Here is a 27,257-nt window from a genome sequence, read left to right on the forward strand (position 1 = left end):
TGATAACACCTTTCTCAACTAATGTGTTGAGTGTGCCTGTTTTTCTCCAGAGAAACGGTCAATCTGTGGTTGCCCCGCATTAGTACCCGTTTACCACCTAAATATAGCAATAAGCAACAAAAAGGTGACCAGCCCAGCTTTGCAAAGGGCCTTCTGCTGTGTAGGAACAAGTGTTGCTGCTTTTTAGTAACCTTTGAATCGTTTGAGTTCAAAACAATCGTTTTGTTAAAATCAGCAGATTATGTGGCAGATGATGGATTATGTGGCAAATGCGTCAAATCTATAACTATGCTAAAATCGCAGTGGCCACACACTCGCAAAATTCTAGTGACCCTGGATATAATGGCTGTAATGCATGGGCTGCAACTTTAGTGCTCGGCATCCGAGGAGAACCATACAATATTTCATGGGATGCTTTTACAGCCGCCTGGAACAAGAGAAGGTTCCCGAACACCATTCATCATAATTAAAACATACCATTTACAATCATTAATGATGAACCGCAAGGTCCAAGCAGGATGCTTTCTTTAATTCCAGAGGATGAAGAGGTCCCAAAGTCTTCTTTCAAATTGTTTTTCTAAAAAGGTTTTTATTTTAAACATTATGAAAACAGCAAAAACTGAGTCCTAGCTACATTAGTTTTCCGCTGTTTGGGGGGGGTTGAAGGCCTTCAGTGTCTGAACATGGGGGGGGGGGGTCAAAGATGTTGCTAAAAACAAAATATTCTGTAAGTTTTTTAGTTCTTTCACCGTCAGGTAGCAACATATAATAACGTGCAGCTTCAATGGAAAATAAATAAGTAAAATATAGTTGTTACTCAGTAGGAAGTGGATTATAGTACATTATGAAAACTCTATTACTTAATGCACTGCAAAGGTCTGTGTGTAACCAGAGAGCCAAAGAATGAAATCCTGGTGACTTGTGCATTTTTAGTGCTACGAGGTCACAGCCTGTGACAGAAAGCACTGTGAATATGCAAGTCATTATATTATACTTGCATTAATTACACACAGTAGAAGATGGACTTCTACAAAATGTGCAAACAGTTTTCACAATAAAATGGTGCTTCCAAAATATAGGGGCTTATTTACAAGCCCCTTTGACCATCAATGCATCACTTTTTATGACTTTCCGGTGGCACAGATTGCAGACTCATATCTACAAGTCCATGCACAGCCACTTTGCATGGCTTTTCATGGCCTCGTAGATACGGTGTAAGGCATCGCAGTGCAAGTCGCTGCATTGGCTTACACTGCGTCAGGGGGGCAGCCCATAAGAGTTGCGTTGGGTTTTCCCATGCCACTCCCTTGGGTTTTGGCACATTCACAGATTTACAAGGATCTGTAAACCTGGGATTGCGTCAAAAGCGTACGCTTCCCCAGGGGAGGTGCATCGAGGAAAAATATCATTATTTCTCCTCGTTTTTCCTCTTTCTATGCTTGCTGCATTGTGCATCACACATAGAACGAGGTAAACGCCCCTATGGATTGTTTTAGGGAAGGAAGGTGTTCCTTCATGCACAAAAGCACTCCTGCCAACAGGGAAACACCCTTGCACCATGGTGCAAGGGTGCCTGCATTGGTGCTAGGCATCAAATTGTTTGCCAGCGTAGGCATGAAGGACAGGACTGCACTGTATCTTGTAAATACAGTGCATTCCGGCCCTTTTGAATTGGTGTATGGCAGCAAAAATACTTGCAACGCTGCCCTATGCCTTTGCATTGTGAATGAGGCCTATACATGTTAGTAATTGCCAGACCTTTTGCTGTATGTAATGCAATTTGTTAACATAACTGTCCTTTCAACACCTCCTCAGGGATAGTAAATGCTAGGTAAATACAATGACAAAAGCACACACTTCACAGCTCAGTTGTTAACTCTTTGCACTGCCACTCAAAAAGAATAAATCGTTGTCATTATAAAGCTTCAAGTTATTCGATGGGCTCCCAAGCATCCTTTACATTTTCAGATTTACTCGCTGTGCACATTTGCATTTATTTAAGGCCAGCAGCACACTGGCAGAAAGGTGTGTTTACCTTAATGCCCGGCATTGGTGTCACAGCACAGGACACTCCCTAAATGACATTCCAGCTGAAACATTTCAACTATTGGAATTAACTGTCTGGAATGGTTATTTTTTCCAAAACAAAAAGTGAATGTTTTCGATTGCAGGCAGAAGTAAGGTTGAGGAATGCATGCCCCCCTTCCCATGACTTCACGGCCCCCCTAGGGGTCGCAACCTATAGATTGAAGAGCTCTGCCTTAGAATATTCCCAAGGCGCCAGACTGGATCCGGAAACCTTTGACGAGCAGTATCCATGCATGCCACTAGGTGGTGTCAATCAGCTCGGCATGGCATCTTCTGTGCTGGAAAGGACATGCGTGGGTCCTATAGAGGTGCCGCCTAAGGAAGCTTGCTGACCTCAATTTCTTTTCACGACTTTCCACGTGAGGCGACAAGAGGAGCACTGACTACGGATGTGCGAAGCTAGGGCCTTTAAAAGGGTTAACCCTTTACACTACAATCTGTTCGCAGAGCAGGGAGGATGGAAGACATGGTAAGTAATCAGCGACTAGATAGAGTCTCTACCGGATAAGTAACAAACAGCCAAAGAAAGCAAAGACAGCTGCCTGTTTTTTGACCTCGTATCAATCTTTGCAAAAAGAACCATCACAATGCACTTGAAAACACTGGTCCCCATCCAGTGGAGCCTGACACCACTCCCCGAGGCCATGAGGGGAGCGAAGGCTGTGGCGCTACACAGAGAAGAAGCTAAGGGTGTGGATGTCGACATCCAATAGCCCACCATTTTTTTTGTAAACATATATTTTTTTTTTTTAAACGTTTTTTTTGTTTTTGCAACAAAGACAATCAACAGAAATAGAATCAGGCCGTATATATAGTACATTAGGAAATCACCGTGCACAGTCAAAATTATTTCAAATAGGCCCAGGTTGGATATCCGACAATCACCCGTACCGCCCACCCTCCCCTCCACCCCCAAGGCCTCCCTAGCCATCCGAATCAGAGGAGTCCTCATCAGAAAGAGGTGGTGGATCACATATGTTACCTCTATACTTGTTCCATGCTCCCCACACTCTGGCCCACTTACGAGGACAACCCCGCCTGACAAAAACGGAGCGCTCAGCAAACATAGCCCTATCCATCTCGCCCTTCCACGTTGATAGCAACGGCGTCTCCACCGCTCCCCATTTTTGGGCTATGTTCCGTTTGGCCGTCATGTTCCCAAGCGTCACCCAGCCCTGCGCCTGACGATTGAGATCTGTGGGCTCCCACACATTCAAGAGGCAACGCCTGGGCTCTGGCAGCAATGACACCCCGCACACCTGTGACATTGTGCGCAGCACTCGCCTCCAGAATAACTGGAGAACGGGACAGTCCCAGATCAGGTGATAGAAGGTGCCCTCCTCCCCGCAACCCCGCAGGCAGAAGGGGTGCGGCGCTCTACCCAGTTTATGTAGCAAGCTCCTGGTGTAATATGAGCGGTGCAAAATACGAAGTTGCACCAACCGCAGCCTTGAGGGTATACCCGCCTCACGCGGTGAGGCCAACGCCTCCCGCCAGTCTGTGTCATCAAATTCGCCGACCTCGCCTGCCCACCTCTCCCTCAATAGTCCCATAGAGTCAGGCAAATTGTTGACCAATTTACGGTACGTAAAGGATGTGGCTCTCTTAGGCATGTATTCGGTCAATAACCTGTCCTCCAGTGGGGAGGCCTCCGGAATCGGCACACCTGGGGTTAGCTGCGTCGTCAGGGCATGTTTCATCTGTAGATAGCGGAACCATTCCGAGGGAGCTAGCTCGTATTGCTGCTGTAGGCGATTGAATTGAACCACCTCCCCTTTCTGCACCACATCGCCTACCACCGAGATCCCGATGGCATCCCAAGCATCGAAGCCCTTGCTGTCCCTCAGCCGCCCCAGTCGTTTTGTATCCCAGAGAGGCGTTAGTTTCGTCAGAACTCCCCGCCAACCCAGCCTGGCCTGCGCCGCATGCCAGAGAGACACAGTCTGTCGCAGGGGACCGATCAGCTTCGGGGCCAACCGGGCATCATATAGTGGAGTCAGCAGACCCCTTTCACCCAGTATGTCCCTATCTGCCTTAAACGCGGGATCCGACTGGGGCGCATGGAGCCACTGGTTGATCACCTTAAGCTGTGCCGCCCAGTAATAGAGCTGGATATCTGGGAGCGCAATGCCCCCGTCATACCACCCACAGACAAGTTTTGCTTGGGCAATGCGTGCTGGTTGGTTGCCCCAGAGGAGGCCGGAGACCTGCGCCGCCACCGCGCGGAAGTAGGTCGATGGCACCGGGTATGGAGTATTTTCCAGCACGTAAAGAAATCGCGGCAGGGCCATCATTTTAAAGAGCGCCGCTCTCCCCACCAGGGTCAAGGGCAACGTTCCCCAGTGCTGCACATCTTGCCTGAGGCGGTCCAATTGAGGGCCCAAGTTGAGCCTGTAAAATTCCTGGTGCTCCCTTTGTAATGTGTACCCCATGGTATTTAAACGACCCCTCCGCCACCTGTATCCGGCAGCCCTCCGGCAGTCGAGGGGGGGGCCCCGCAGCACCAGGAGGACCGACTTCGACCAGTTTATCGTGTAACCGGATGCCCGGCCAAACACCTCGCAGATGTTAAGCAACGTTAGGATAGAGCGCCGAGGGGAAGCTAAGTAGAGCAGTATGTCATCCGCGTATAGGGAGACACGGTCTTCCCAGCTCGGCGACCAGCGGAGGCCCCGTATCATAGGCTCCCACCGTATCCAAGTCGCGAGAGGCTCGAGCACGAGGGCGAAAAGCAGCGGCGAGAGCGGGCATCCCTGACGCGTACCCCGCCCCAGAGGGAAATCCCCCGACATATGCCCATTGGCCACGACATGGGCCAGCGGCTTGGTGTAGAGGAGTCGGATCCAGGCACAAAATTTCGGCCCAAACCCCAGATGTGATAGTACCGCGAAGAGAAAGGGCCATTCCACCAAATCAAACGCCATGCGGGCATCAAGAGATAGAATGACAGCCGGTTCTTGCAACCGGTCCACTCGGGCCAGCACACCGTGTAAGCGTCGTAGATTGTGTGAGGTACTTCTCCCTGGCATGAAGCCCGCCTGGTCCGGGTGCACTATGTCAGGCAAATGAGGCGTGAGTCGAAGGGCCAGCAGTTTCGCCAGGATCTTGGCCTCCGCATTGAGCAGCGATATGGGGCGATAGGAGGCACATTGGTCCGCCGGCTTACCCGGCTTCGGTATCACCGCGATGGTGGCCGTTCGTTGATCTACGGGGAGCTCCCCCACCTCCAGGCTGTGGTTGTACATATTCAGTAGGTGTGGGGCCAACATCTCAGGCAGTCATTGATATAGCTCAACCGGGACACCGTTGGGACCCAGTGCTTTACCGGTCTGCAACGCGGCAATGGCCACCTGCAGCTCCTCAACCGTGAGGTCGGCCTCCAGGGACTCGCTAGCCTCAGGGGAGAGCGTGGGCATCCGTAAATCCTTGATATACGTCAGTGCCACCTCCATCGACATGGAAGAAGTGGAGGAATATATGTCACGAAAATGCCCCGCTAGGGCGTGCACTATGTCTCGCGGGTCTGACGTTTTCGACCCCTCGGCCGTGACAAGCTGCGCGATCCATCGGGCTCCGCTGTCGCGCCTGTCCAGCCACGCTAATAGTCTGCCGGTTTTATCGCCCACATCATAGACCGTGTGCCGCGAGGCCTCAAGTCGTTGTCTAACACGGTCTGTAAGGTGCTCCCTGTGCTGCACCTGAGCCAAGCGCAGGTCATGTGAAGCTTCGCGGGAGGGGGTATCGGCCTGGCGGGCCTCCGCAGTCCGGAGCGCAAGCTCCAGCGACTGCAGCTCCGCTGTCTGCGTTCGCTTATAACCTGTGATGGCAGCCATTGCCTGGCCCCGTAGCACCGTCTTGTACGCCTCCCAAAGAGTCGTAGGGGAGTCGACCGACGCGGCGTTTTCGTGAAAGAAGAGTTTAGACGCCCGTGCGATGGTTTTACCAATCTTCGGGAGTCGCAGGTAGCTGGGACGTATCGGGTATACGCGGCGGCGCATTAGGTGAGGACTATTGTAGTGCAATAGGATCGGGGAGTGATCAGAGATGCCCCTGGGTCTAATGTCAATACTGGCAATGTTGTGAAGGCAACCGGGGGAGCCCAGAAAATGATCAATACGGGTGAGAGTGTCGTGGACCCCGGAGTGGAACGTGTACGAGCGCGTCTCCGGGTGGTACCATCGCCAAAGATCCGTGAACCCTAGCGCCGCCGTGAAGCCCGCAAGTCGCGTCGCGCCACTGCCGCGCGTTCGAGGCGGAGTCCGGTCAACATGGTCATTCATCACTGCATTAAAGTCACCCCCAAGTAATACCTCCCCTTTGGTAGGGTGAGGAGAAATTCGCTAAGCGCCGGGAGCGCCGCGGCATGTAACCCGGGAGGGATATAGACCGACACTACGTTGTAGAGATGCCCTTCCCATTGTATGTGGGCAGCGGCGAAACGCCCGGCCCCATCCGTATGTGTACCCAGCACGATTAAGCGGGACTGTTTGCGCAGCAGGATGCCAACCCCCCGGGACCCAGAGGTGAACTCAGAGTGCACCACCATCTTAAACCCCCAGCGGTCCAGTGCTTTAGTAGCAGTGCCTGTGAGATGGGTTTCCTGAAGTAAGACCAGTGCCGGGGCACATCGTTTGATACTATGCAGGACCAGGCCTCACTTCATTTTATCTCCTAAACCCCGAACATTCCAGGTAAGCAATGAGAGGGGCTGCACCGGGGTCCTGTCAGTGTCAGGGGCTATCTCACTAAACGAGTTCAGATTCACGGTGGGTGGGTGAAGCGACAAAGCAGGAGTCGGATAGTGCAAAAGGCAACCCGGGTCGTGTATTGAGCAGGTGCGTGGTGTAAGTTTGAAGGCCGTGTCCTATATAACCAGAACAAAAGAACAAAACTAAAGAAAAGAACCCGAAAGAATACCCCCATTCCCCCCGCCCCCCTCCCTGCCTCCCTGCCATGCGGACTCCAAACTGCCCGCCACCCCAACTCAGCAGAGTGCTTACATCCCATATCCCAATACCTAACTTGTGTGTAGGGAGCGGGAGGTCCGAGGAAGACCAGAGCCATCCCCATGTTGAACGTTCAAGTGTTCCGAGCCACATTAGGAATGCATAGTCACCCTGCCACCCCGGAGACATCCCCCTTACCCTGCACCATCCATCAAAGAGTCAAAGTTTATCGCCATTGGATTACGCCTCATGCTGCAGCCGGGCCGCAGTTGTAAACATATTTTTATTGAAAGAAATTTTACTTTTAATATAGGCGGCACAATATTCAGGTATTGTACATCATATCAATCATGTGATAACAGTATTAAGATTACCAAACAGCATTACAGTCATGAAAAAAGGGGACAAAATGCGTCATAATGGTGCATGTACTACAGTGGCAGCGTTACCGGAACGCTGTTGCCAGGACTTCATAAGTGTTTGACATTATCTCCCTATGTGATGCCAGTGCCAAGAGTCAATTAACGATGCCCATTTAAGTAAACTATAACTAACAATACAGAAATATAAAACACAAAAGAGCGCCATCTGCAGCGCGTGGAAACTACACCGTAGGGGAGGAGTGTGAGGGAGTGTGAGGGCCAATACGTTGCGAGAGTGAGAGGAGCAGTGATGGCGAGGTCTAGGGAGATCCTGGCGGCGTGCGGGGGGTCCACAATGGTTGCCTGCAGTGTCTGATCCACCGGGCCATAATGGTGGTGGTCCCCACCATTCTGTCAAAGAGAGGAGGAAGAGAAGGGGGGGAATGGGGGAGGAGAGAGGGATAGCATATTATGGCATGATTGCAGTCACGGAAGGGGACTGCGAGGCTCGTTCCACAGCATCTGGGTGCGTGAGGTGTTTGAGGAGTTCATCCCAGGCCTGCGCGATCGGATATTTGCTCAGCCCCGCAGTTTCCTCCTTATGTAGCATAGTGCTCTCGACTTGTGCCCATATCGTAAAGGACTTCTCCCAGCTAGCTGGTCTTGGTGGGTCAGTGTGCTTCCAACGTTTTGTGATGAGGCGCCTTGCCATTATCAAGCCCAGGTCAATGAATCTGGATGTTATTCTATTCTTTTTTTGTCCGTGTGTGCAGCCCTAGAATACAGATTTCCCAGGTAAAAGACAGGGGGACCGTAGTGCATTTTGTTAAGGTGTCCACCACTGCCTGCCAGTAGGACCGCAGTGAAGTACAAAACCATAGCATGTGCAGCAGATCAGCGCCTATTAGGCGACATCGGGGCAAGCAGAAGTATCTAGGTGGAAGTAGTCATTTATCTTATCAGGGGAAAGGTATGCTTTATGAATTATATATGTCTGGATGAGTTTGAATTTTGAGGTGTGTGGTATGTAAGAGGATCCAGCCGCTATTATTTCCCACTCCTTGTCAGTCCATAGATGTCCTCTGTCCGCAGCCCACCTCTCACGCAGTCTCGTCAGTGGCTTCAGCGTGTGCGTCAGGAGAGCCTCTGTCAGCCAGTGTACCAAGTGTGAGCCCTCACCCATCACATGTAGGTATTGCACAAGTAAATGCGTTTGGGGTTCGGTAGTAATGCCTCCCCAGGTTGCCGTCAAGGTGCGCACTATTGCTGCGTGTAAGAGGAAGTGGCCAGCTGGGATGTCATTTTCCCTGGATAGTGTGCCAAACGTGAGAAGGGTGCCCTCCGCATATAAATCTCCCACCGCGTCTGAGCCCACCTTATGCCACGCTTGTAGTTCAGCGTCAGACACTTTCCCCCTACCCCTGGGAGTTCCCAACAATGGTAACAATGGAGCATAAGGAAGCGTGTCGCAGGTCAAATAGAGGCTTCTCCTGAAGCACTTATAGGCCAGCAACAAGTAGATCTGGGGTGGACAGGGGAACTGATTTATGGGGTGAAAAAGATTATACAGTTTGGACTGTGGCCATGGCGGTGTCGTGGTCGCTGTGTCTGTCAGTCCGTACCCACTCATCCATTTTGACACCCATTGCAACTGGGAAGCCGGGCAATACAATTCCATATTCGGAACTGCGAGACCGCCGCTGCTCATGGGCGCGTATCGTTTGCTTAGCGCTATTCGTGGCCTGCCTTTGTTCCAAATCAGATCGCGGAGGATGCCCTCCAGACTCCGGAGAATCTTCACTGGGACATACACTGGGAGGTTAGAGAAATAATATAGCAACCGTGGCAAAATGACCATTTTCGTCAAGGTGACGCGGCCCATCACGCCCAATGGAAGCGTCTTCCAGAATCAGACCTGTGCTCTGATTGCCGTTATGGCCCACACCAAATTGCCATCTAAAATGCCTGCCGGGGATCTGTAGATATATATGCCCAGGTACCTGAACATGGATGGATACCAAGTCAGCGTGGCTCCATTGGTAGTGATGAGCGCGTCAGTCGCCCTAGTGACAAAAGAATAAACTCCGGACTTCGACCAGTTTACTTTGAGCCCCGACAGTCACTCAAATTGCCGGAAAACGTCCGCTATGACCGGTGGTATAGTCCGCAAGTCTCTAATATACAATAATAAGTCATCTGCGTATAGCGAGACCGTGTGCAACCCGTCTCCTAGCGGTATGCCCCAGCCACCCCCGTTGGCCCTGAGTAATGCCGCCAGCGGTTCCAAGGCTAGGGAAAAGAGCAGTGGGGACAGCGGACATCCTTGCCCGCGTCAGGATTAGCTTCCCCATCTTGACCCGTACCGTAGGGCGTTGGTAAAGGAGGCCTACCATCTGTATGTAGTCGTCCCCCAGCTCATATTTGTGCATAACCGCCGCCAGATAAGGCCATTCTAGGGAGTCAAAAGCTTTCTCCAAATCGAGAACTAAGCATCCGGAGTGTGGTCAGTCATGGGGGGCATACGTATGCACACAAAATAGCCGTCGTATGTTTACAGAGGTGCTTCTAGTAGGGACAAAGCCATTCTGGTCGGGATGAATCAGTGTCTTCACCAACGGAGCTAAGCGTTTAGCCAACACAGATGCAAATATTTTGTAATCTGTATTCAGGAGTGCCAGGGGGCGATAGGAGCCGAGGAGTTGGGTGTCTCGACCCGGCTTAAGTAGGGAGACAAGGGTCGCCTCATTTTGTGTAGTCGTAAGTGAGGAGTCCTCTATAGCGGCCGTGTAGAGGGTCAATAATTGCAGAAGCAAGACATCTGAATATGCCTTATAAAATTCCGCGGGCAAACCGTCGGGCCCGGGGATTTGCCATTAGATAGTGAAAAGATGCTGTCACGTATTTCCTCCTGCAGGAGGGGAGCATTGAGCTCTTCCTGCTGTTCGGGGGTGGGCCGCGGCAACTCGGCTCCTGCCAGGAAGGATTGAAGCTCGGCGGGTGTAGATTGCGCTTGGGACAGATATAAATGAGCGTAGTGTGAAGTAAACTCATCATGAATAGCTGCCTGGGTGTACACCACAGTGTCCTGCGGAGTACGCACAGATATGATCGGTGGAGTCAGGAGATCCTGTCAGATCAGCCACAAAAGTAGCCTGCCTGCCTTGCCACCCTGGTGGTGAGTCCTCGCAGAATGCGCCGCATAATTTAAACAGAGCAACCTATCCAGGAGCCGAGAGTGCTCCTCCCGCACATCGGACAAGGTGTCCGTGGCATCCATGTCCTCACCCTGTTCAAGCGTAGCTAAGCGCTGTTCTATTCTGAGCAAGTCCTTCTCCAGCTGTTTGCGCATGCCCGCTTGTGTGTAGGCAGTGGCCACGCATCACCACTTTGAAAGCATCCCACTCTATTTGGGCAGCGGATGTCGTGCCTGCATTGTCATCAAAATATTGATCAATGGCGGTGGCCAAGGAGCTACGGAAAGAGGCATCTAATAAGACATCCGGCTGCAGCCGCCAAGTGGGGATCGGGGGATGGGCGTATGCCCACTGCAGGTCTAGGGTGTGGGGGTTATGATCTGAGTGAGTTCGACCCAGATAATGCGCCGAGACTACATAAGGCAACAGGGAGGCAAACGTCATAAAACGGTCAAGGCGAACATGCAGCTTGTGGGCCCCCGAGTAATAGGAGTATACCCTGTCAGTCGGGTGTGAGTGTCTCCACGCATCAATCAGGTTCCATTGTGACGCCCAGTCAGTTAACGCTCTCATGGCATGCACTGTGCTCGTACTGGGGAGGGGGGGGGGGGTACGACCCGTCCAGCCCTACATCTAATACACTGTTGTACTCACTGCCTAGCAGCATAGGGACGTCATGCCAAGGCGCTAAAACTTGTGAGATATGATCAAGGAACGCCCCTTGTTCTGTGGTAGGGGCATACAGCGAGGCAAGCACTACTTGTCTGCCATCTAATGCGCCGTGCAACACCACATACCTGCCCTCAGTATCTATTTTGACATCCGTGACTTTAAAAGGGACCCCCGGTCTGACCCATATTACCGCCCCTCAGGCAAATGCTGAGTATCCTGTGGCGTATAATTGACCCCGCCATCGGCGATGCAGGCGCGACAGCTCAGGTTTGGACTAATGCGTTTCTTGTAACAGTGCTATCTGTATATGGTGTCGCTTGAGGTAGGAGTATATTTGATAGCGTCGTGATGGAGTGTGTATGCCCCGCATGTTCCATGTGCCTAATTTAACGGAGGCCATAAGGTAAGAAGAATATGAGCAAAAGAGGAAGAGCACATAAACATGTAGACCTCGCGAGCAATGAGTATGGTCTCATTATTGATACCCCTGGCCCTAAGTGGTAAAAAAATTAAGCTTCCACGCACGTTAGACGGCAATATAAACAATTCAAAAAAATCAACAAATAATTCTAAAAGGGCGAATTTGCAACAGGCAATCGTCCAAACCTTGTACCAAGACAACATTCACACAATGACTAAGGGGGGGTGCGCTAAGCACTGCGTGATGATCAAAGGATATGTGAGTATCTTGAAAAAGTCTCGGGAGTTCCCCTACTGCCGGCCAATCATGAAGGGGTGATTGACGTGTCAAGCGACATCGCAACCCGGTGGTCCATGCTGACTCAGGAAGTACGGGTGAATGTGCAGTTCCGGGAGGGAGAGGAGCCTCAGGACCATCGTTGGAGCAGAGTTCAAGGCACAGCCACGCTGCAACTGTGTCAGAGATCCCGGGGGACTGCAGCACCAAACAGCACAGGGCAGGGCAGGCCAGGTCCGTCGGCCCCAGCAGTCAGTAGAGACATGCTGCATAAGCGATGATCCAATACAGCTTGTTAGACAATGGTGTTGGACGTCTGTGGAGTTACGTTATGCAGTTCATAAGAGTCTTGGGAGGCCTGCTGGTAGTCAGAGAAATCATTGTCACTGGTTTGGTCCCGGTCTTGATGGCTCGAGACAGAAGCGTGGTCGTCCAGTTGGGAGCCTGTGATGTCCACAGTGGCCAGAAGTACTTTCACGGCCCTCTCTCAGTGCCTGGCATCGATCTTGTCCAGCCGACTGCGAGGTCTGAGAGTGCCTCTGCCATCTGCCAGCACGGTGGCGACGGGAGGGTGCAGTGCGTGACTGCTGTTGCCGGCCAGCGGGTGCCTCTCCAGGATCTGCAGGGGCATAAGAGTCCATCCATTCTGCTGCTTGTTCTGGGGTTGGGAAGAAGTGAGTCTTTCCATTGGCAACTACACGAAGGCGTGCAGGGAACAGGAGAGAGTATTGCAAGTTGTGTTGTCTAAGGCGAGTTTTGACTGCCCTCTAGGAGTGTCTCTGCTTTTGGACTTGTATCATGTAGTCTGGAAAGAACATTATTTTATGGTTATCAACCTGAATGTCCCGTAGCTTCTTCGTTTCCTGCAATATGGCGTCTCTGTCCCTGTAATTGAGGAGGCGGACCAGGAACGGCCGTGGGTTGGAGCCTGTTGGCAACGGCCTCGCAGGCACCTGTGCACCCGCTCCACTACGAAATGAGATGAGAGAGTGCCTTCAGGGAGCAAAGAACGGAGCCAGGTCTCGGTGTACACAGCTGGATCTTTCCCCTCCTGGTACTCCGGCAGGCCCACCACTCGCGCGTTGTTGAGTCTTGATCGCCCTTCGGCATCCTCGACCCTATCCTCCAGGAACTCGACGCGGTTGAGCAGGTTTTGTGTTTGTTGGTCTGTGGCCACAACCTGCGGAGCGATGTCGGCGATGTCAGTTTCTGTGGCAGTGGTGCGGTCCGTCAGTTTGCGGTGATCTGCTTGCAAATGTGTAAGGTCTATAGCTATCTTATCGATTTTATTTTCTAAGGAAGTACGCACTTGTTGGAGGGTCTCGCCTAGCTTCTCGACTGCCGCCAGAACTGCATTTAATTTGCCAGAGGTGGAGTCTGTAACAGTTTGTGCCGCCATCTTATGTGGTTTACTTCTGAAGGACAGAGGCGAGGTCAGGGCACCTCCTGCACTCGCCTTATCGCGAGTGCAGTGGGACATGTGGCTGAGGCCGCGGTTGCGTGACGTCTACTGATACAATCCAGTCAAGGATCAAAAGTACCCGCTCAGCACAGAAGAGGCAGCCGCGTCAGGGCAGGCACTGCAGGTAGTAGAAGCCAGAGCATAGCACATTGGGATATCCACGACATAGGATGGTGAGGCTTATGGGCAGCAACCAGCGGAAGAGCGTGGTGTCAACTTGGTGAATGAGGGAGGCAGAGCTGTGTCGCTGGATCCAGTATGTCAGAAGTGGGGGTTCTACCTGAACCGTGGCGCTAGGAGGGGTGCGGCCCCTGCGACGGTGAGGGGAGTCAGGCCAAATGTCAGTCACTGTGACAAGATGCCCGCTGGTCAATTACAGAAGTGCGCGGGCGTGGAGCATGCGTTGCGCCACTGTCCAGCGGCACACAGACAGTAAATTCTCCTCATCACACCTGGGTGCCTTTGTCGAGGATGCAGCAGTGGGCGGATATTAGAGCAGGGCCGCAGTCACAGTGTTGCCTCCCTGCGGAGGATAGCAGCATAGGTGGAAACGGAGCTATGCGGCAGCTGTGCGTGGCAGTCAGAGCAATGGAGGCACCACGGTGCGGCCCCAGGGTGCAGAGCCAGAAGAGGACCGCCGGCCGCACCCCACCCGATCACCAGAGCCACAACTCCCAGGATCCAACTGGCGGAACTCGTTAGAGGCCAGGGGAGGCTGACAGAGGGGGGTGGGTGCCACCCGAGAAGTCCAAAATCACTTGGGCCCTCTGGGACTCGCTGCCGATCCCCCACAGCGCGATGTCCCCGCTGTCCCCGGGCTCCCAGCCCGTAGCAGGACCAGTAAGATGTAGTACAGTCAATCAGGGGGCCCCCTAACCCGAGTCCGGAGGTGCAGCAGGGTAACTCCAAAAACAGGGCACGGTCTACCAAAGCAGCCCCTCTGGTCTGGGCGGTAGTGTGCCGCCGCCGGTCCGCCCAGCGAATACACCAGGGGCAATGTCAGGAGCTAAGCCATGTGTTGAGAGGAGCCGGGGATGCCGATTGTAACTCTCTCCTTTGACCCCCATGTCGTACCTATGCAGGTGCGGGATGACGACGACGGTCCCTTTAACCCGCTCCGACGTCATGAGGAGGCGGGACAGGCAGCGGTGACGCAGCAACTCTGGGACCTATCGCCAGTGAAGGAAAGGCGGGGAAAAAGCAGCAAGCAGGAAGAAGACGAGAGAAGCTCGGGAGAAGAGGCGCGAGGTGAGAGGATGCAAACGGAAAGCAGCAGTCGAGGATCCTAGAGCCAGAGAAGGAGAAGGGAGAGAAGTCGCCCTTCTACTGACTGAAGAGAGCGTCGGCCCGACCGACACCGCGCAAGCACCCGCCACCCCCCAGAAGGACGGTGGCTTCAACAGGTATGGGGACGCTTCTGGGACCTCCTCAACACACCGGGAGGGAAACATTAACGAGGGTGGTCACGGCTCGGGGTCTTACTTGGGAACCACCCTTTTAGCCGCGGTGCACAGTCCCTCACGACCTATCTTCCCTCCAGTTATATCCTATAGGAGAATCCAATCCTGAATCTTGGTTTTCTTGTTTTTGTTTTCTTTTTCAGCTCCCTCAACCACCCCCCCTGAAACCGAGGCACCTGCTCAGAAAAGAGCTCTGGCAGAAGAACCCATCTGAGAAGACGGGAACAACGGGCAGTAGCGAAGACCTCCCTGGGAGACCGAGACATTGGACATTGTGGTTTTTTTTTATGTTTTGTTATGAGAAGAGGGACTTCCTCAGTTATATACAAATAAACCCCTTTGTTCTGCAACCCCACAACGCGTATGTCTGTCGCTTAAGGCTATCCAACACTGGTAGCGTGACAGCACGCCAATGATACTGTCCATCAGAACAGACGTCCAGGGCACGTATCCCGTTCCACCACTCGCGCGACCACGGGTCTCGTCTCCATCAGCACCGTGAATGGAGCTGCGCCACTCGGCGGGGCCTGGTGGGCGGAGCACAGCCGCGGCCTCACGTAGCCGGCAGCAGCTCCGACACGTTGGGAGCGCGCCCGGCCGGTCACAGAGTTCAGGGTTGCCGGCGCAGTCCGTAGTCCTCAATTTTTGGGGAAACTCGCCCCCGGGACCCTGCAGGCGTCCGGGCGCGCCTCCTCCTTTCAGGAGCTGCAGCGGGTCAGCGTTGTCGGAGAAATGTGGCCGGTGGAGCTCTACTCGTGCACGTCAGCCATCTTTGCCGGCTTAGCCACGCCCCCATCCAATAGCCTACCATTGGGAAGAGCTGCTGTGTAGGTTAGCTGCCTCACACAATGAGAAAGGCTTATCACCCCGGGTTCCTGCAAGGAAAATGTCTCTGCTTCTCGCCCTTTCACCGCTAGCACTTCTTCTGGAGTACAACAATCTGATGGCCGACGACCTCCAGACTTGCTCCTGCTGCTCCATTCGGGTTCATAACTCCCTCCCAGGGTCATGGTCTCCATCGTAGTCATACTCTAGCCAGGAGACTTTGCAGGGCCCCCTCAAGTTTTGTTACGCCACTGTCTCGTGCCCCTCTACTTGTCTGCGCCCCTTCTGCCTTCAATCTGCGAGCTTTCTTTTCTTTTCTGTTTCTGTTTAAAGGGGAGGGGGCGGGGTGCTTCTTTAAAGATAGCAGAATGTCACCGATGATGTTTACCACAGGTCGACGCCTAGCTCAGAGGGTTCAAACCGGTTTGCTCACTTTGGATTCACACTGGTTCAGTGATGGACTGGGGCCTGGATCACTCAATCAATCATTCATTCAGGGTTTGTAAAGCGCGGCTACTCCCCCGTGAGGCCCTGACGGCGCTGGATGGGCTTCACCCCACTCCTCAAGCAACAAGTCTGACTGCAGAGTCATGTCACTACAGCCGCCCACATAGAAACTATACACGGCTGGACATACGTTGAGAACCATATGGTTACAGGACAACCAGCGCCTTTAAGGAAGAAACTGTCAGATCAGGGATGTGAAATAAATATAATCATAGCTTATCGGACATTTGCTTTAGTGACATAATGACTGCGTATTTAATTATAATAATCGCTGTTGCAGCTCGCACAAGTAACGCTGTGGGGCGGTGAGGCAGGGCAGGGCAGTGTGGGGGGTAGTGGAGTTTGACATACGACGGGAAAGTGGAAAGTAAAAAAAAAACTGTTGTCTCCCGTAGCAACCTGGGGAGTTCTGAGAACATTAGCCTCTGGCTGTTTGTACATGAAATTCCAGGAGTTTCAGTTTATTGTTGGCCTCCAGGTGGATGGGATGTTTTGTATCCTGTGAATTCCTTTGAATAAGGAAGTTATACATCAAACTACTGTTGCCCGATGCATTTCCACACTGGCGATGAGGTGGAGCAACCCGGACCCTGCTCCACTCCTTTACTAAGGATTACGGGGCATATTAGCAATGGCGCGCGATAAATATCGTAAATCGCGCTTAGCGCCTATTTTTTTATTGCCGTCTATCGCTGGATCCTATCGCGGAGATAGCGCGTTATTACCAACGTATACCTCCAATGCGATAAAAGATCCAGCGATAGCGGAAAAAATCCACCAAAAACACAAGTAAAACAGCGATTAAACTTTTAACGCTAATGTAAAGCTTGCTAATAGGCAGGGGAGGATTCAGCCTCAGAATCCATCCCCCATTGAGGATATTGGCTAACTCCGGTTAGCGTGACTTTTTTCATCGCAAACCGGGGCCGGGGCCTCATTGCTAATAGGCATTGGGTCTGTTAGCGGCTGTTTCCGTGGTCTTTTGGTCGGGAACGCCTGCTTTGCATGTCATTAGCGATGAATATCGCTGACATGCAAAGCGGCCCCAAAACAGTCAGCGACAGCTTGCTGATAGGGCGATTAAAATATCGCTATTTTAGCGGCAAAAAGTGCCGCTAAAGCGGCGAAGACGCCCTTGCTAATATGCCCCTACATTTCTTCCCATTTTACAAGGGAAATGTGGAAAATTTGAAGGAATGTCCCAACATATATATGCTCACCTGCCTGTTTATGTTTTCAATGCGCGCTACTTCCCATGATGTGCTCTGCACTCAAAGCAAGCGCGCAACAACTGCTGGAAGTCGACAGCTTTGGAGTCAGGCTTACACGAGTAAGTCAGGCACGGTTTGGTTTACCTGCCAACGCGTGACTCCAACAAGAGAACACGTCATACATAGCACGCGGGACTTACGTGCAAACCTCCAACCAACTCCACCAAAGTGAACAACTTTTTCAGACACACCCTGAAACCGCCATATACCTCCAGTTCAGAGGTGCGGGAGGACTGTTATTGCCATTTCAGATCTATCCAGCACGGTTATCTTTCTTTAATTATTGTGGGGCACATCATCAAGGCGGCGCTATAAAATTATCGCTGCTTTTGCGGCCGTTTTCGACCGAAAAGCGGCGATAATTTTATCGCTTTATCAGCAAGGTCACGCTATCACGTGAATCCTTGCCTTAGCGCCCTTTCCCTTAATGCCCAGCTTTGCATCTCTAATGAGATGCAAAGTGGGCGTTCCTTCCCAAAAGAACGTGAGAAATGTCGCAAACCGACATTTCTCCTATTATCTAGCCTCACGCTAACCTGCAGAGCGATAAGAAAAGTATCGCTTACCGCGGTTATCGCTACTTTCCTTACACCTGCTTTTCATCTGACTTAGCCATGATATCCAATGGAAGGTGGATATCATGGCTGAGTCTGCCCTGCCCTATCAACAAGCTATCGCCATACGTTGTGCGATTATCGCTGGATTTCCCATGCAACCACCCAAGGACTCTGACGCTAAACCCAATTTACTAAAATCAGTAGACAAGGTTTTGCGTCAGAAAACTGTGCCCTTTTCAACCAGGCGCAAAGAGGGAGGAATGCTTTCATTTCTCCTTCCTTTTCCGACTTTGCATGCGTGCTGCACTGTGCAGCACGCATGCAAAGTGGGAAAGCTTTCCCTTGTGTCAAGCATAGTGTTTTGTACAGGAAGGGTACCCTTTCTGTACAAAACCTGTGCCGGACTCAAACACACATACTCTAGCGCTGCGGCGCTAAGGTATGTGCATGGCGCACGGCAGCTGTAATCAGCGCCGGCACAAGGGGGAGGAGAGAGCCATATCTTTAAAAATTTGGCGCTCTGCTGCTCCCTCCCTGTCGAGCAACGCAGCGCAGCCTAGCGGGGGGCTGCGCTGCGTGACTTTTTCGTAAGTCCCCCTCTAAGTACAGAGAGCACGTGGCCTTGATTTAAGCGCTGCTAAGTGCCGACCAAAAGAGCCTGCATTTAGAAATAAAAGTACATTTTGAAAAAACTCCAACTTTCCCATTATAATTAACATTTTGATTTTTGCATATTTGTGTTGGTAATTTCAATATTTTATAAGTTGTGTGTTTGGTGTGTGTATGCTTTTTTACAGTAATCTTTTTATTGATTTTTGTTATTAAAGCAAAACCATCGCACATACCATAAAGCATAGAAAATTAACGTTTGAGCAACATTCAGTCCCCTCAAATTATATTTATTATTGAATTTTTGTAAAGCGCGTAGCTACCCAAAGGGTTTCCCAGCGCTGTGGACAGAACAGACCAATAGGGGATAGGACCTAGAACAACCAGGCTTTGATCTCCTTGTGGACAGTTAATACGGCGGGGCAGCATCCCAGGGGCTCGGGGGGCGTTCCAAAGTTGGGGCGCAGGAAGGAGCGACCACCCATCCGGCTGTGTTTGACTCTGGGGACTGTAAAAAGAGAGCGGTTGCTCAAACACTTTGAGTGGGGAGGATGATGGGGTGCCATCAGATTTTGCAGGTGCCTGGGTCCCAAACATGAGCTGATTTTTTGCTTAAGGCAGAGTGCCTTGAAATTGATTTGCTTGTCAGCCGGGAGCCAGTAAAGATGACAAAGAAGACCAGATGCAGAGGAGTGCTTGGGAAGCCAGAACAAAAGTCCTGTAGCAGAGTTCTGAACTCATTGGCAGCAGGCAGCAGGCCCGGCTCCGGGTACCCTACCCAGGAGCGTCACCATCGGTGGGCAAAGGTGCGCCCGGCAGTGTTTTGCTGCTCAGGGGTCTGGCGCACCCATAACCAGCTGGCCCACCGGTGGTCAGACATCCTGGACCGGGAGCAGGACCTGTTGGACCTGCTAGGTGTCGAGGTTGTGGGGCTTGGTGAGTAGCTAATATATAGTAGTGTAAGTATTGTTGTGTATAAATATTTAACGAAGAACAAGATTACTGCTGCTAACATTGCTGGTAAATTACGTTTCAAAATCTTCTGTGATTGTAGGACACAGGTGCTCGGCGCTACTCTTACTTGTTTGCAACTTTGCGCTAGCTTGGGCTGATTAATGTAAGAGTTTACTTTAGAGAACTGAAGTTAGGTAATGCTATTGCTAGAGAGACTCTAGTCCTTCCATTGTCCTCCTGTGAAATAGTGGTGGATGGATACTAGGTTTAGTTAGTATTAGTTCATAATTTGTTTACGGTCTGCGTGACGCCTCCTCTGTCACTGAGTACTGCTTACCCCAGTCCTCCGTAGAACCTTTTGTAGTTTGTTTAGTGAGTGGTAGGCTTAGCAGTGTCATTCAGTAGCAGAACAAGATCAACCCACAATTTGGTGTATGCACAAATTTATGCATGTGCCCTCCATCTCATCTATGCATGTTTGATGGCTAAATAAAAATGGAAATGCAGACTTAGTGAACAATTGGTTCTGATCTGATTCCTATCTGGATCTGGAATAGGTGGTCTAGGTCAGGTGGTACTTAGGCTTCGTTAGTATTCTGAAATCAGAATGATTATGGAACACTGGAGTGTTCATAAATAAGTAGACCATCCGTGAATCCAGCAAGCAGCCCGGTAGTCGATCCATCTGATTAGATAGGTCAATTTTATTGCAATTGTTGTCTCCTAAAATGTTTTTGGATGTTTTTCTTAAATGATTTATTTGTTTCACAGCACTCCTTAATGTTTGTCTCTTTCTTTATTATATCTTACATGATCATCAGCACCACCCAGGGGCAAGAAGACTGGGTCCGAGTCGGCGGGACAACAACCAGAGGACCGCTCCTCTACCGAGGCCCCTGCTGCTGGCCCCAGTAAGTCCTCCAGTGGTTAATATTAACAATTATATTTCCCTAACTTTTACTGCACCTTCTTTTTCCCGAACTTTTAATTATGGTTCCACTTCCTAATTCTATTTTTTACAAAAGCTTCTTTGACCTTGACTTTCTGTTTCCAAATTCTGGTCATCCCTGCCTCTAAGTTCCTTCTAACTGCCTCTGCTATGACCCTCTGTACTACTACTACTATTAGTCTGTCTGTAGCTAAGCTTGCCCAGTTGGCCACTCTTTATTGAAGGTTTTCTTTGGAATAAAACACAGGTTGACCAATAGCTCTAGCCACTGTGTCCTGTCCTGTGGGTTGTCCTCTTCTAGTCTTCTTAATCTTGAGGCTTTGACAATTCTCACCAACAAAATGCCCAGCCAGATATTTGACTAGTATTTTGGATAGGATAGTACATACTACTACTGTTGTAGGGATTCTGCACATACAGAACTATGCACAAGAAAATAGGATGTTGGTGATGGGAGGTTGGACCTTACTCACACCTCAGTCAGAAGAACCCATAATCCCCTGACCGACTAGCAATAGTGTCTCATTAGGTCCCGACCCCCCACATGAAGATACCCAATGATGATGACACAACCCTGAACATAACACCTTTTTGCTCACTCACTTGTGTAAGTCCACCACACCACACCAAATACCACAGAGTCTATGTGTAAGTTCAAAAGGTTTATTTTCAAATAAGTAGCAAGCTCTGTACGTCGTTTTATGAAATTATTACTACAGCCAGCTCCAACAGCAAAAAGCATAAGATTAAAACAGTAAACATTTACAAGTGCATGATAGAAGACAAAAGATCTGTGTGAATTCTGGAAGACCCCTCACTGTAGAACGTAGAAATACAGGTTACATGCATCATAAGGTCTGCAAATCTCTGGTTTGTAGAAGGGAATCTTCCACCTATTATGAGAAAAATGGTGCGCGTTAGATAGTATAATGCAATTATGCAAGCATTTCGCAGTCATGCCAAAAAGTGTAACATGTACATGTGATGACTAAGCAATACGGACTAACCGAACTCCATAACAAAGTGGCTTGTTTTTCGACCTCTTCACTTGTACGCAACAATCATGTGGCCTCAAAGGTGTCTACTGCACAACAAGCTGCGAGGTAATATGCGCAAAAGAGTAGACATGATGAATCTAAAATAGTTACATGGCTCAGGCTAACTTTCCAAAGAGTAGAGTAGGACTAGATGACCCTAGCGACCATAATAACACTACTAGTGTCTGTCTACTGACTCTACTCTAGTACCCGATTTGCACTAGTGATGATGTATGTTGTATTAACTTTTTTTTCAATCTTCCTAGTGAAAACTAATAAAATAGGGAGAGGTATACAGGCATCTAAAAATCTGTAATGTTTTTTCTAGGCGTACTACCAATCACCAGTGCCGGCGGGGCCAGCGGCGATTCTGCCATTCCGGAGGGGGCAGGAGAACAGGCAGCACCTGCAGGAGCTACAGGGGGGGAGCCAGCAGCAGTGGCAGGCGTTGGTAAGTTATATTCATTACTTATTGACATTACTACTAGCTGGAAGGGTGTTCACTTCACTCACTGTACTGTGAGACTTATTAAGTTGTAGTGAACATTATACAACGGTTGAAGAAGACACCCTTTACTTAGCATTAGCAATGCATTAGCAATGCATTAGGAATAGCATTAGCAGCGTGAGTTGAGTAACCAATGGCCTCTTCTATCTGACTCCAACTCAGCTATGAAGGTTTTATGGAGAAGACTAAAACTCAGATCAGACGACCTTGATGGATGTGTTGAACAAAGAGGGAAAGAAGGGTGAAAGGAGGAAGGACGGGCGAGATGTAATATGACTGGCAGAGAAGGATATGTTGGAAGCATGCATAGGTGGTGATAGGAATCAGATCAGATACATGGGTTGTTGAAGGATGGGTGGAAGGTGAAAGAAGATGCCTGCCTGGGTGGGCGACACAGTATGGGTGGAAACTAGATAGCAAGAATCATCAGTGGTGTTTGGGTCAAACTCCAAGCCAAGGCAAGCAAGGAAGGAGTGGACGCATGGGTGGTTGTTGGTGAAACCAACTAAGGTTTGTTAAGAGATATATAAAAAAGAATGATAGACATTTACTTTTAATGGATGGATACCTGGATGTACTATTATCATAGACAGCATAGGTGGAGACTGTCACTGGAGAGTCTTACTTTGAAGAGAATGTAAAAGAAACTGTGCCAGAGTAGGAAAGCAGAGGGGAATATAAGTAGTATTTTCAGAATACAGTTGACTCACAGTAGTTTGCAAGCACATCATATATATATTTATATTATCAAGCGCCTTCCTCCGACTCCGAGGACCACTCCCTACCTATGTTAATATATATTTTTTCGATAGTGTCAGCCAGCCTGCAAAGGGTGGCCTATCAGTTGGTTACACAATCAATGAAAACAAAGTACCCTATGCAGTAGCGGTAGGTGGTGGAAGTGCTGGCGGGCGGTGACGTGGGGAGGGGCAGGGTGGGGGGTAGTAAACTATGTATTACGGCCAAATACAGGTAAGTAAACATAAAAATAAATAAAACAAATTTCATTGTGTGCACTGCACCGCCAAATGCAATACAGTGCGTGCAATGAAATTTGTTTCATTTATTTATATGTATTGTTTACTTACCTGTAATTATCCGCAATCCGCAGTTTACTACCCCCACCCTGCCCCTCCCCACGTCACCGCCTGGCAGCACTCCCACCACCGACCGCTACTGACCTTATGTCGTGTTCCCATCTATAATATAAGCAATGATCATTGGATCAGATAAATAATCTGCCTTTTTGTAGTACCCAGGGCAGGGTGAAAGTGAAATTGAGCAACTGCCCTCATGTAACAGAGAGAGTATGGCCAGTGCCACCCGTAATACAAAATATGAGCTTCCCCACCTGCAGACAGTAGTAGTAAATAAAACTAACGTGAGTCTGCATCATGTGACTCGTATCTGTTTCTCTTGGGTGCAAGCTTAGCTGACTGAGCTGGCATGCCAGCTACAACAAGGTTATGCAATTTGTCTAAACTAGAGATAAGAACAAGACGACTGGTGTGTACTGGAGTCCATAGTGCTAGTATAATGCCTGAAACTCCCACAAATGTTAGAGTCCGAGGAAGTAGGAGGATAGATACTTACCACAAATGTTATGTACTGTGCTTGCTAGTGATACTGTGCCACTATGTGTTGAATGAATTTTGTGTTACTGTTTTGCTAAGAGTATTGGTTACAATATTCTTTTTCTTTCTTGATATAGATCCTCCTTCCCAACCAAAACCCACGCGGAAGGAGTTGGCAGCCAGGGCCCGGCGCCATAAACTGGAGGCCATTTGTGAAGAATACCGGTGGCTCAGGCGGAGGAGGAGGAGGAGGCGGCCGCAGCTGCAGCCTCCTCCAATGCCCCGGGCCCCAGCCAGGCCCCGCCTCTAGTTTTATGGCACCGTGGTCAGGCAGCTATCCGCTGCCGTGCTTCAATAACATTAAGCACTGCTGCCCCCCAATCTGGATGTAACTGCAGGGCATTTCGCCGCCAGATGCTCCTCCGAATGGCATGCTTGGAGGAGCACCTAGAGGAGCGGGTGAAGATCCTGGTCGATAAACATCTGAAAGCCCGCCGAATTTAGGACCTCGTTATATTGCCCCTTTTTTAATTCCTTTTGTTGATGGGTGGGTTTTGGGAGTTGGGGTTTATGGACATTTGGGACTTTTGGACATTGGTTGGGGTTAGGGAGAGGGGTGGGTCAGGTCAGAGTGGGATAGTTTATTTTTGTTAGGGTAATAAATTATATTTACTTAAACATACGATGTTAATGTTTTGTGGGTGGGTTACTGCTTTACGAATTTATGTCACATGGTTTCCTTGCTGCTGCAGGCCCGCAGCCAGTGTTTGATTTAAAATATCTGCCGATTTTGTAACACACAAACAGATAGATGTGGTACCCCTCACTGAGTTATTTTATTGGTCCTACTAGTACTGTCAGTCTCTCTTCCCAGTCCATTATACTTCCCACCAAACTTATCTTACCTGTGATTGATGATGATTAAGTTCGGCACAGCGATGGCTGCATGGTTTCCCAAGAGAATGGAGGAGATGCCATGGTTGTGGTGGTAGTAGTAGACACTGGCACTAGCATTTGAGGAAAAAAAAGAGACAGTCACTTGCCTGAGAGAGACTGTGGGAGGAGTAGTAGAACGAAGTAAAGTACAGCATGGGTGGGCAAGCAGAAAAAGATCCTTGCCCTGCCTTGAAATTGAATTAGTGTTGCTTTCATCACATCTGCCCCAGCAAGCATGTGATCAATTGTTGGTGTACATTTAATGTAGTCACATCACACCTCACTATAAATCACACAGCCTGGGTGAAGAGGGTTAGGGATTGATGAATGGATGGGAAGGGGTGTTTGGGGAAAGGTTTGAAAAAGAAAAACAGACAGTACGCATGGACACAACAAAAGTAAAACACAATCTTGGAAGATGACCATGATCCATTATCCAATAAATCTATAAAGGGAGAAAAAGGAAATGCATGCATGATGATGAAGAGAACTTGATGGTTAATGAGTAGCACTTACTAACTACTACTACACAGTTAGACAGTACAGGGCAGAAATTATTAATATGAAATTTGCCTTGCCTGTCTGCCCTCAGAGAGACCCAAATTATATGCTGTACAGGCCTTACTTTTAGTTTTAAAGCTAGCAAAGAAAATAAAAAATTGTTGTAGGGATCAATTACCAAACAAACCACGACACACAGTCGTAATGATTGAAGAGAAAAAAGGAATCAAATAAATTAAAAGACGAATGATGAATGATACTAAAGTTACTGTATTTTCTTGGTCCAATTGTGGAGTTGCATCATTCTCGTCATTCATCTTGGTCCTCCCTTCCATGGACACTCCGCACATCAATCTTGGGAACCACTGCCAGCCTGATGCGGATTGGTAAGGTAAGTGCGAGTTGTTTCTCCCACTATAGCACAGGGTAAAGGCCGGCCTGTAAGTGTAGATGGAAAAACAAAAGGGGTATTGAAAAATAACTGAATTACAAAAAAAACTAAATTACGGTGGAGTGCAAGAAGAGAAGACAAGACTCTTGAGAGAACAATTTCAGACTGAGGCGGCTTGGATACATCGTGTACACTCTACAGCATTAAGCTACAACAACAGGACAGGAGCCAGCACAGAACAGGCCCACCACGGCACAGGGCCGGCCCGTGACCCAACCTCCATTTACCTTAAATTTTGACAGAGCCAGACAAAAGGCATATACAGCAATCTAGCATTTCCCAAATCAAGTGACTAAATCAATGCGCCACTGTCAGTCATACCACTACACTCTACTCCACACCACTACACGGACATGTAGCCTAGGTATACTGTGGTTCTTGTTGAATTGTTGTGTTTACCTTTCATGCCAGTCCATGAAATGCAGTTATTCCATCAATTATCTCTGATCCAACTGACTGACTGCGTGCAAAGATATTATGGTCATCATCATGACCGTGTGGTATGTGTTCTCCAACACCAACTCAGTCTGTAGTGACTCCGATTAAGTTTATATTCCATATTAAAAAATTGCAACGGATATTGGCCTGCACCTGTAGTAGTAGGTGTACAATGTGGTTATTAAACAACAAGGAAACATTTGACTGTCACTTGAGTCACTTTTACTTTGTAGATAAACTAGTATAGTTCAACTTCATGCACATTCACTCGGAGTCAGCAAGCATCCAATGCAATGCATGCCATCATTCATTAATCATTACCTGTCTTGCTCTTCTCTTTGGCTGTCAGATCAGATGCCTAGCCTTTTGACAGTGATGAGTTTCGGCTCGGAAACAAAACGGAAGATAGCTGTAGTCATGTTTCACTTCTTATGGAGGGACTGTTAGAGGCAACATTTATTGTACTATTCTCCATCTCCATCCAATGTCTGGCTTGATGGAAATGTATTTAGGGCGAGTCAGGAAGATGGATCAGGACTCTGAGGAGTGGAGTGGGCAGTTAAATGCATAGACATGCAAGATGCAACTCCAATAGGGAACTAAAAAGAGGAGACGGAGGTGATGGGTTTGTTGTGATTTGATTTGAGCCAGAAAGATACACACACAAATGAAGGAAGGGAGAACAATTTGAAAGCATAGTTGTAAGGGAAGAGGAGCTCATCCTCAAACTCTGGTGGTTCGTGTAGGAAGGTGGAATCTGACTATATGGTTGACCCCACTTTTTTCCTGGTGTTTTGCTGGTTTATGACTTAGTTGGACTGGGATCCTGCTATTCAGGGCCCCAGTCTATCTGCTTTCTGCTTTCTCTGTAAAATGGTTTGCATGTACATTAGGTACATTTCTAATTGGATTCTGGAGTGGCTTATAAGCCCCTAGTATATGGTATACTATGTACCTAGGGCATAGGTACCTCAGAGGCCTACCAGGGGTTGCAGCATGTATTATGCTACCCCTGGGAAGCACTCCAAAATAGCACCACAGGTCTGCTACTGCAATCTGGGTAGGGGTGTGCTTGCACCCCTTACTGTGGTATAGGCTACCTATATCACTACCCTATACAGACACATATAAACCTATAATCCACTCCTATAGCAGGCCTTGACAATCCTGAAGGCAGAGTGCTTGGTTTTGTGTGAGAGGGTACCCAAGCATGAGCTGAGCCCCTCTGCAGCTTTCAGAAATACTTCCTTATAGCTGTT

At 49.4% G+C, this 27,257-nt stretch overlaps 1 protein-coding gene and 1 long non-coding RNA gene across 2 annotated transcripts in view; one reads left to right on the forward strand and one right to left on the reverse strand.

Moving 5' to 3' along the window:
- Window positions 1–20,405: 20,405 nt before the first annotated feature.
- On the forward strand, window positions 20,406–24,040 carry LOC146863574 (uncharacterized). The gene is made up of 3 exons (XR_014976552.1): window positions 20,406–20,515; window positions 21,919–22,041; window positions 23,810–24,040. It is a non-coding gene; the product is annotated as an uncharacterized LOC146863574 (long non-coding RNA).
- A 1,437-nt stretch (window positions 24,041–25,477) lies between these two features.
- Window positions 25,478–27,257, reverse strand: part of LOC146863575 (uncharacterized) — a 306,105-nt gene continuing 304,325 nt past the window's right edge. Inside the window, exon 5 of the mRNA XM_085627352.1 lies at window positions 25,478–25,547. Within this exon, the coding sequence (XP_085483478.1) occupies window positions 25,524–25,547 (24 nt within the window). The 3' untranslated portion in view covers window positions 25,478–25,523. The remainder of the gene's footprint in view (window positions 25,548–27,257) is intronic.

The sequence above is a fragment of the Triturus cristatus genome, chromosome 2_1 (assembly GCF_964204655.1).
Source record: "Triturus cristatus chromosome 2_1, aTriCri1.1, whole genome shotgun sequence".
NCBI classification, from domain to species: domain Eukaryota; kingdom Metazoa; phylum Chordata; class Amphibia; order Caudata; family Salamandridae; genus Triturus; species Triturus cristatus.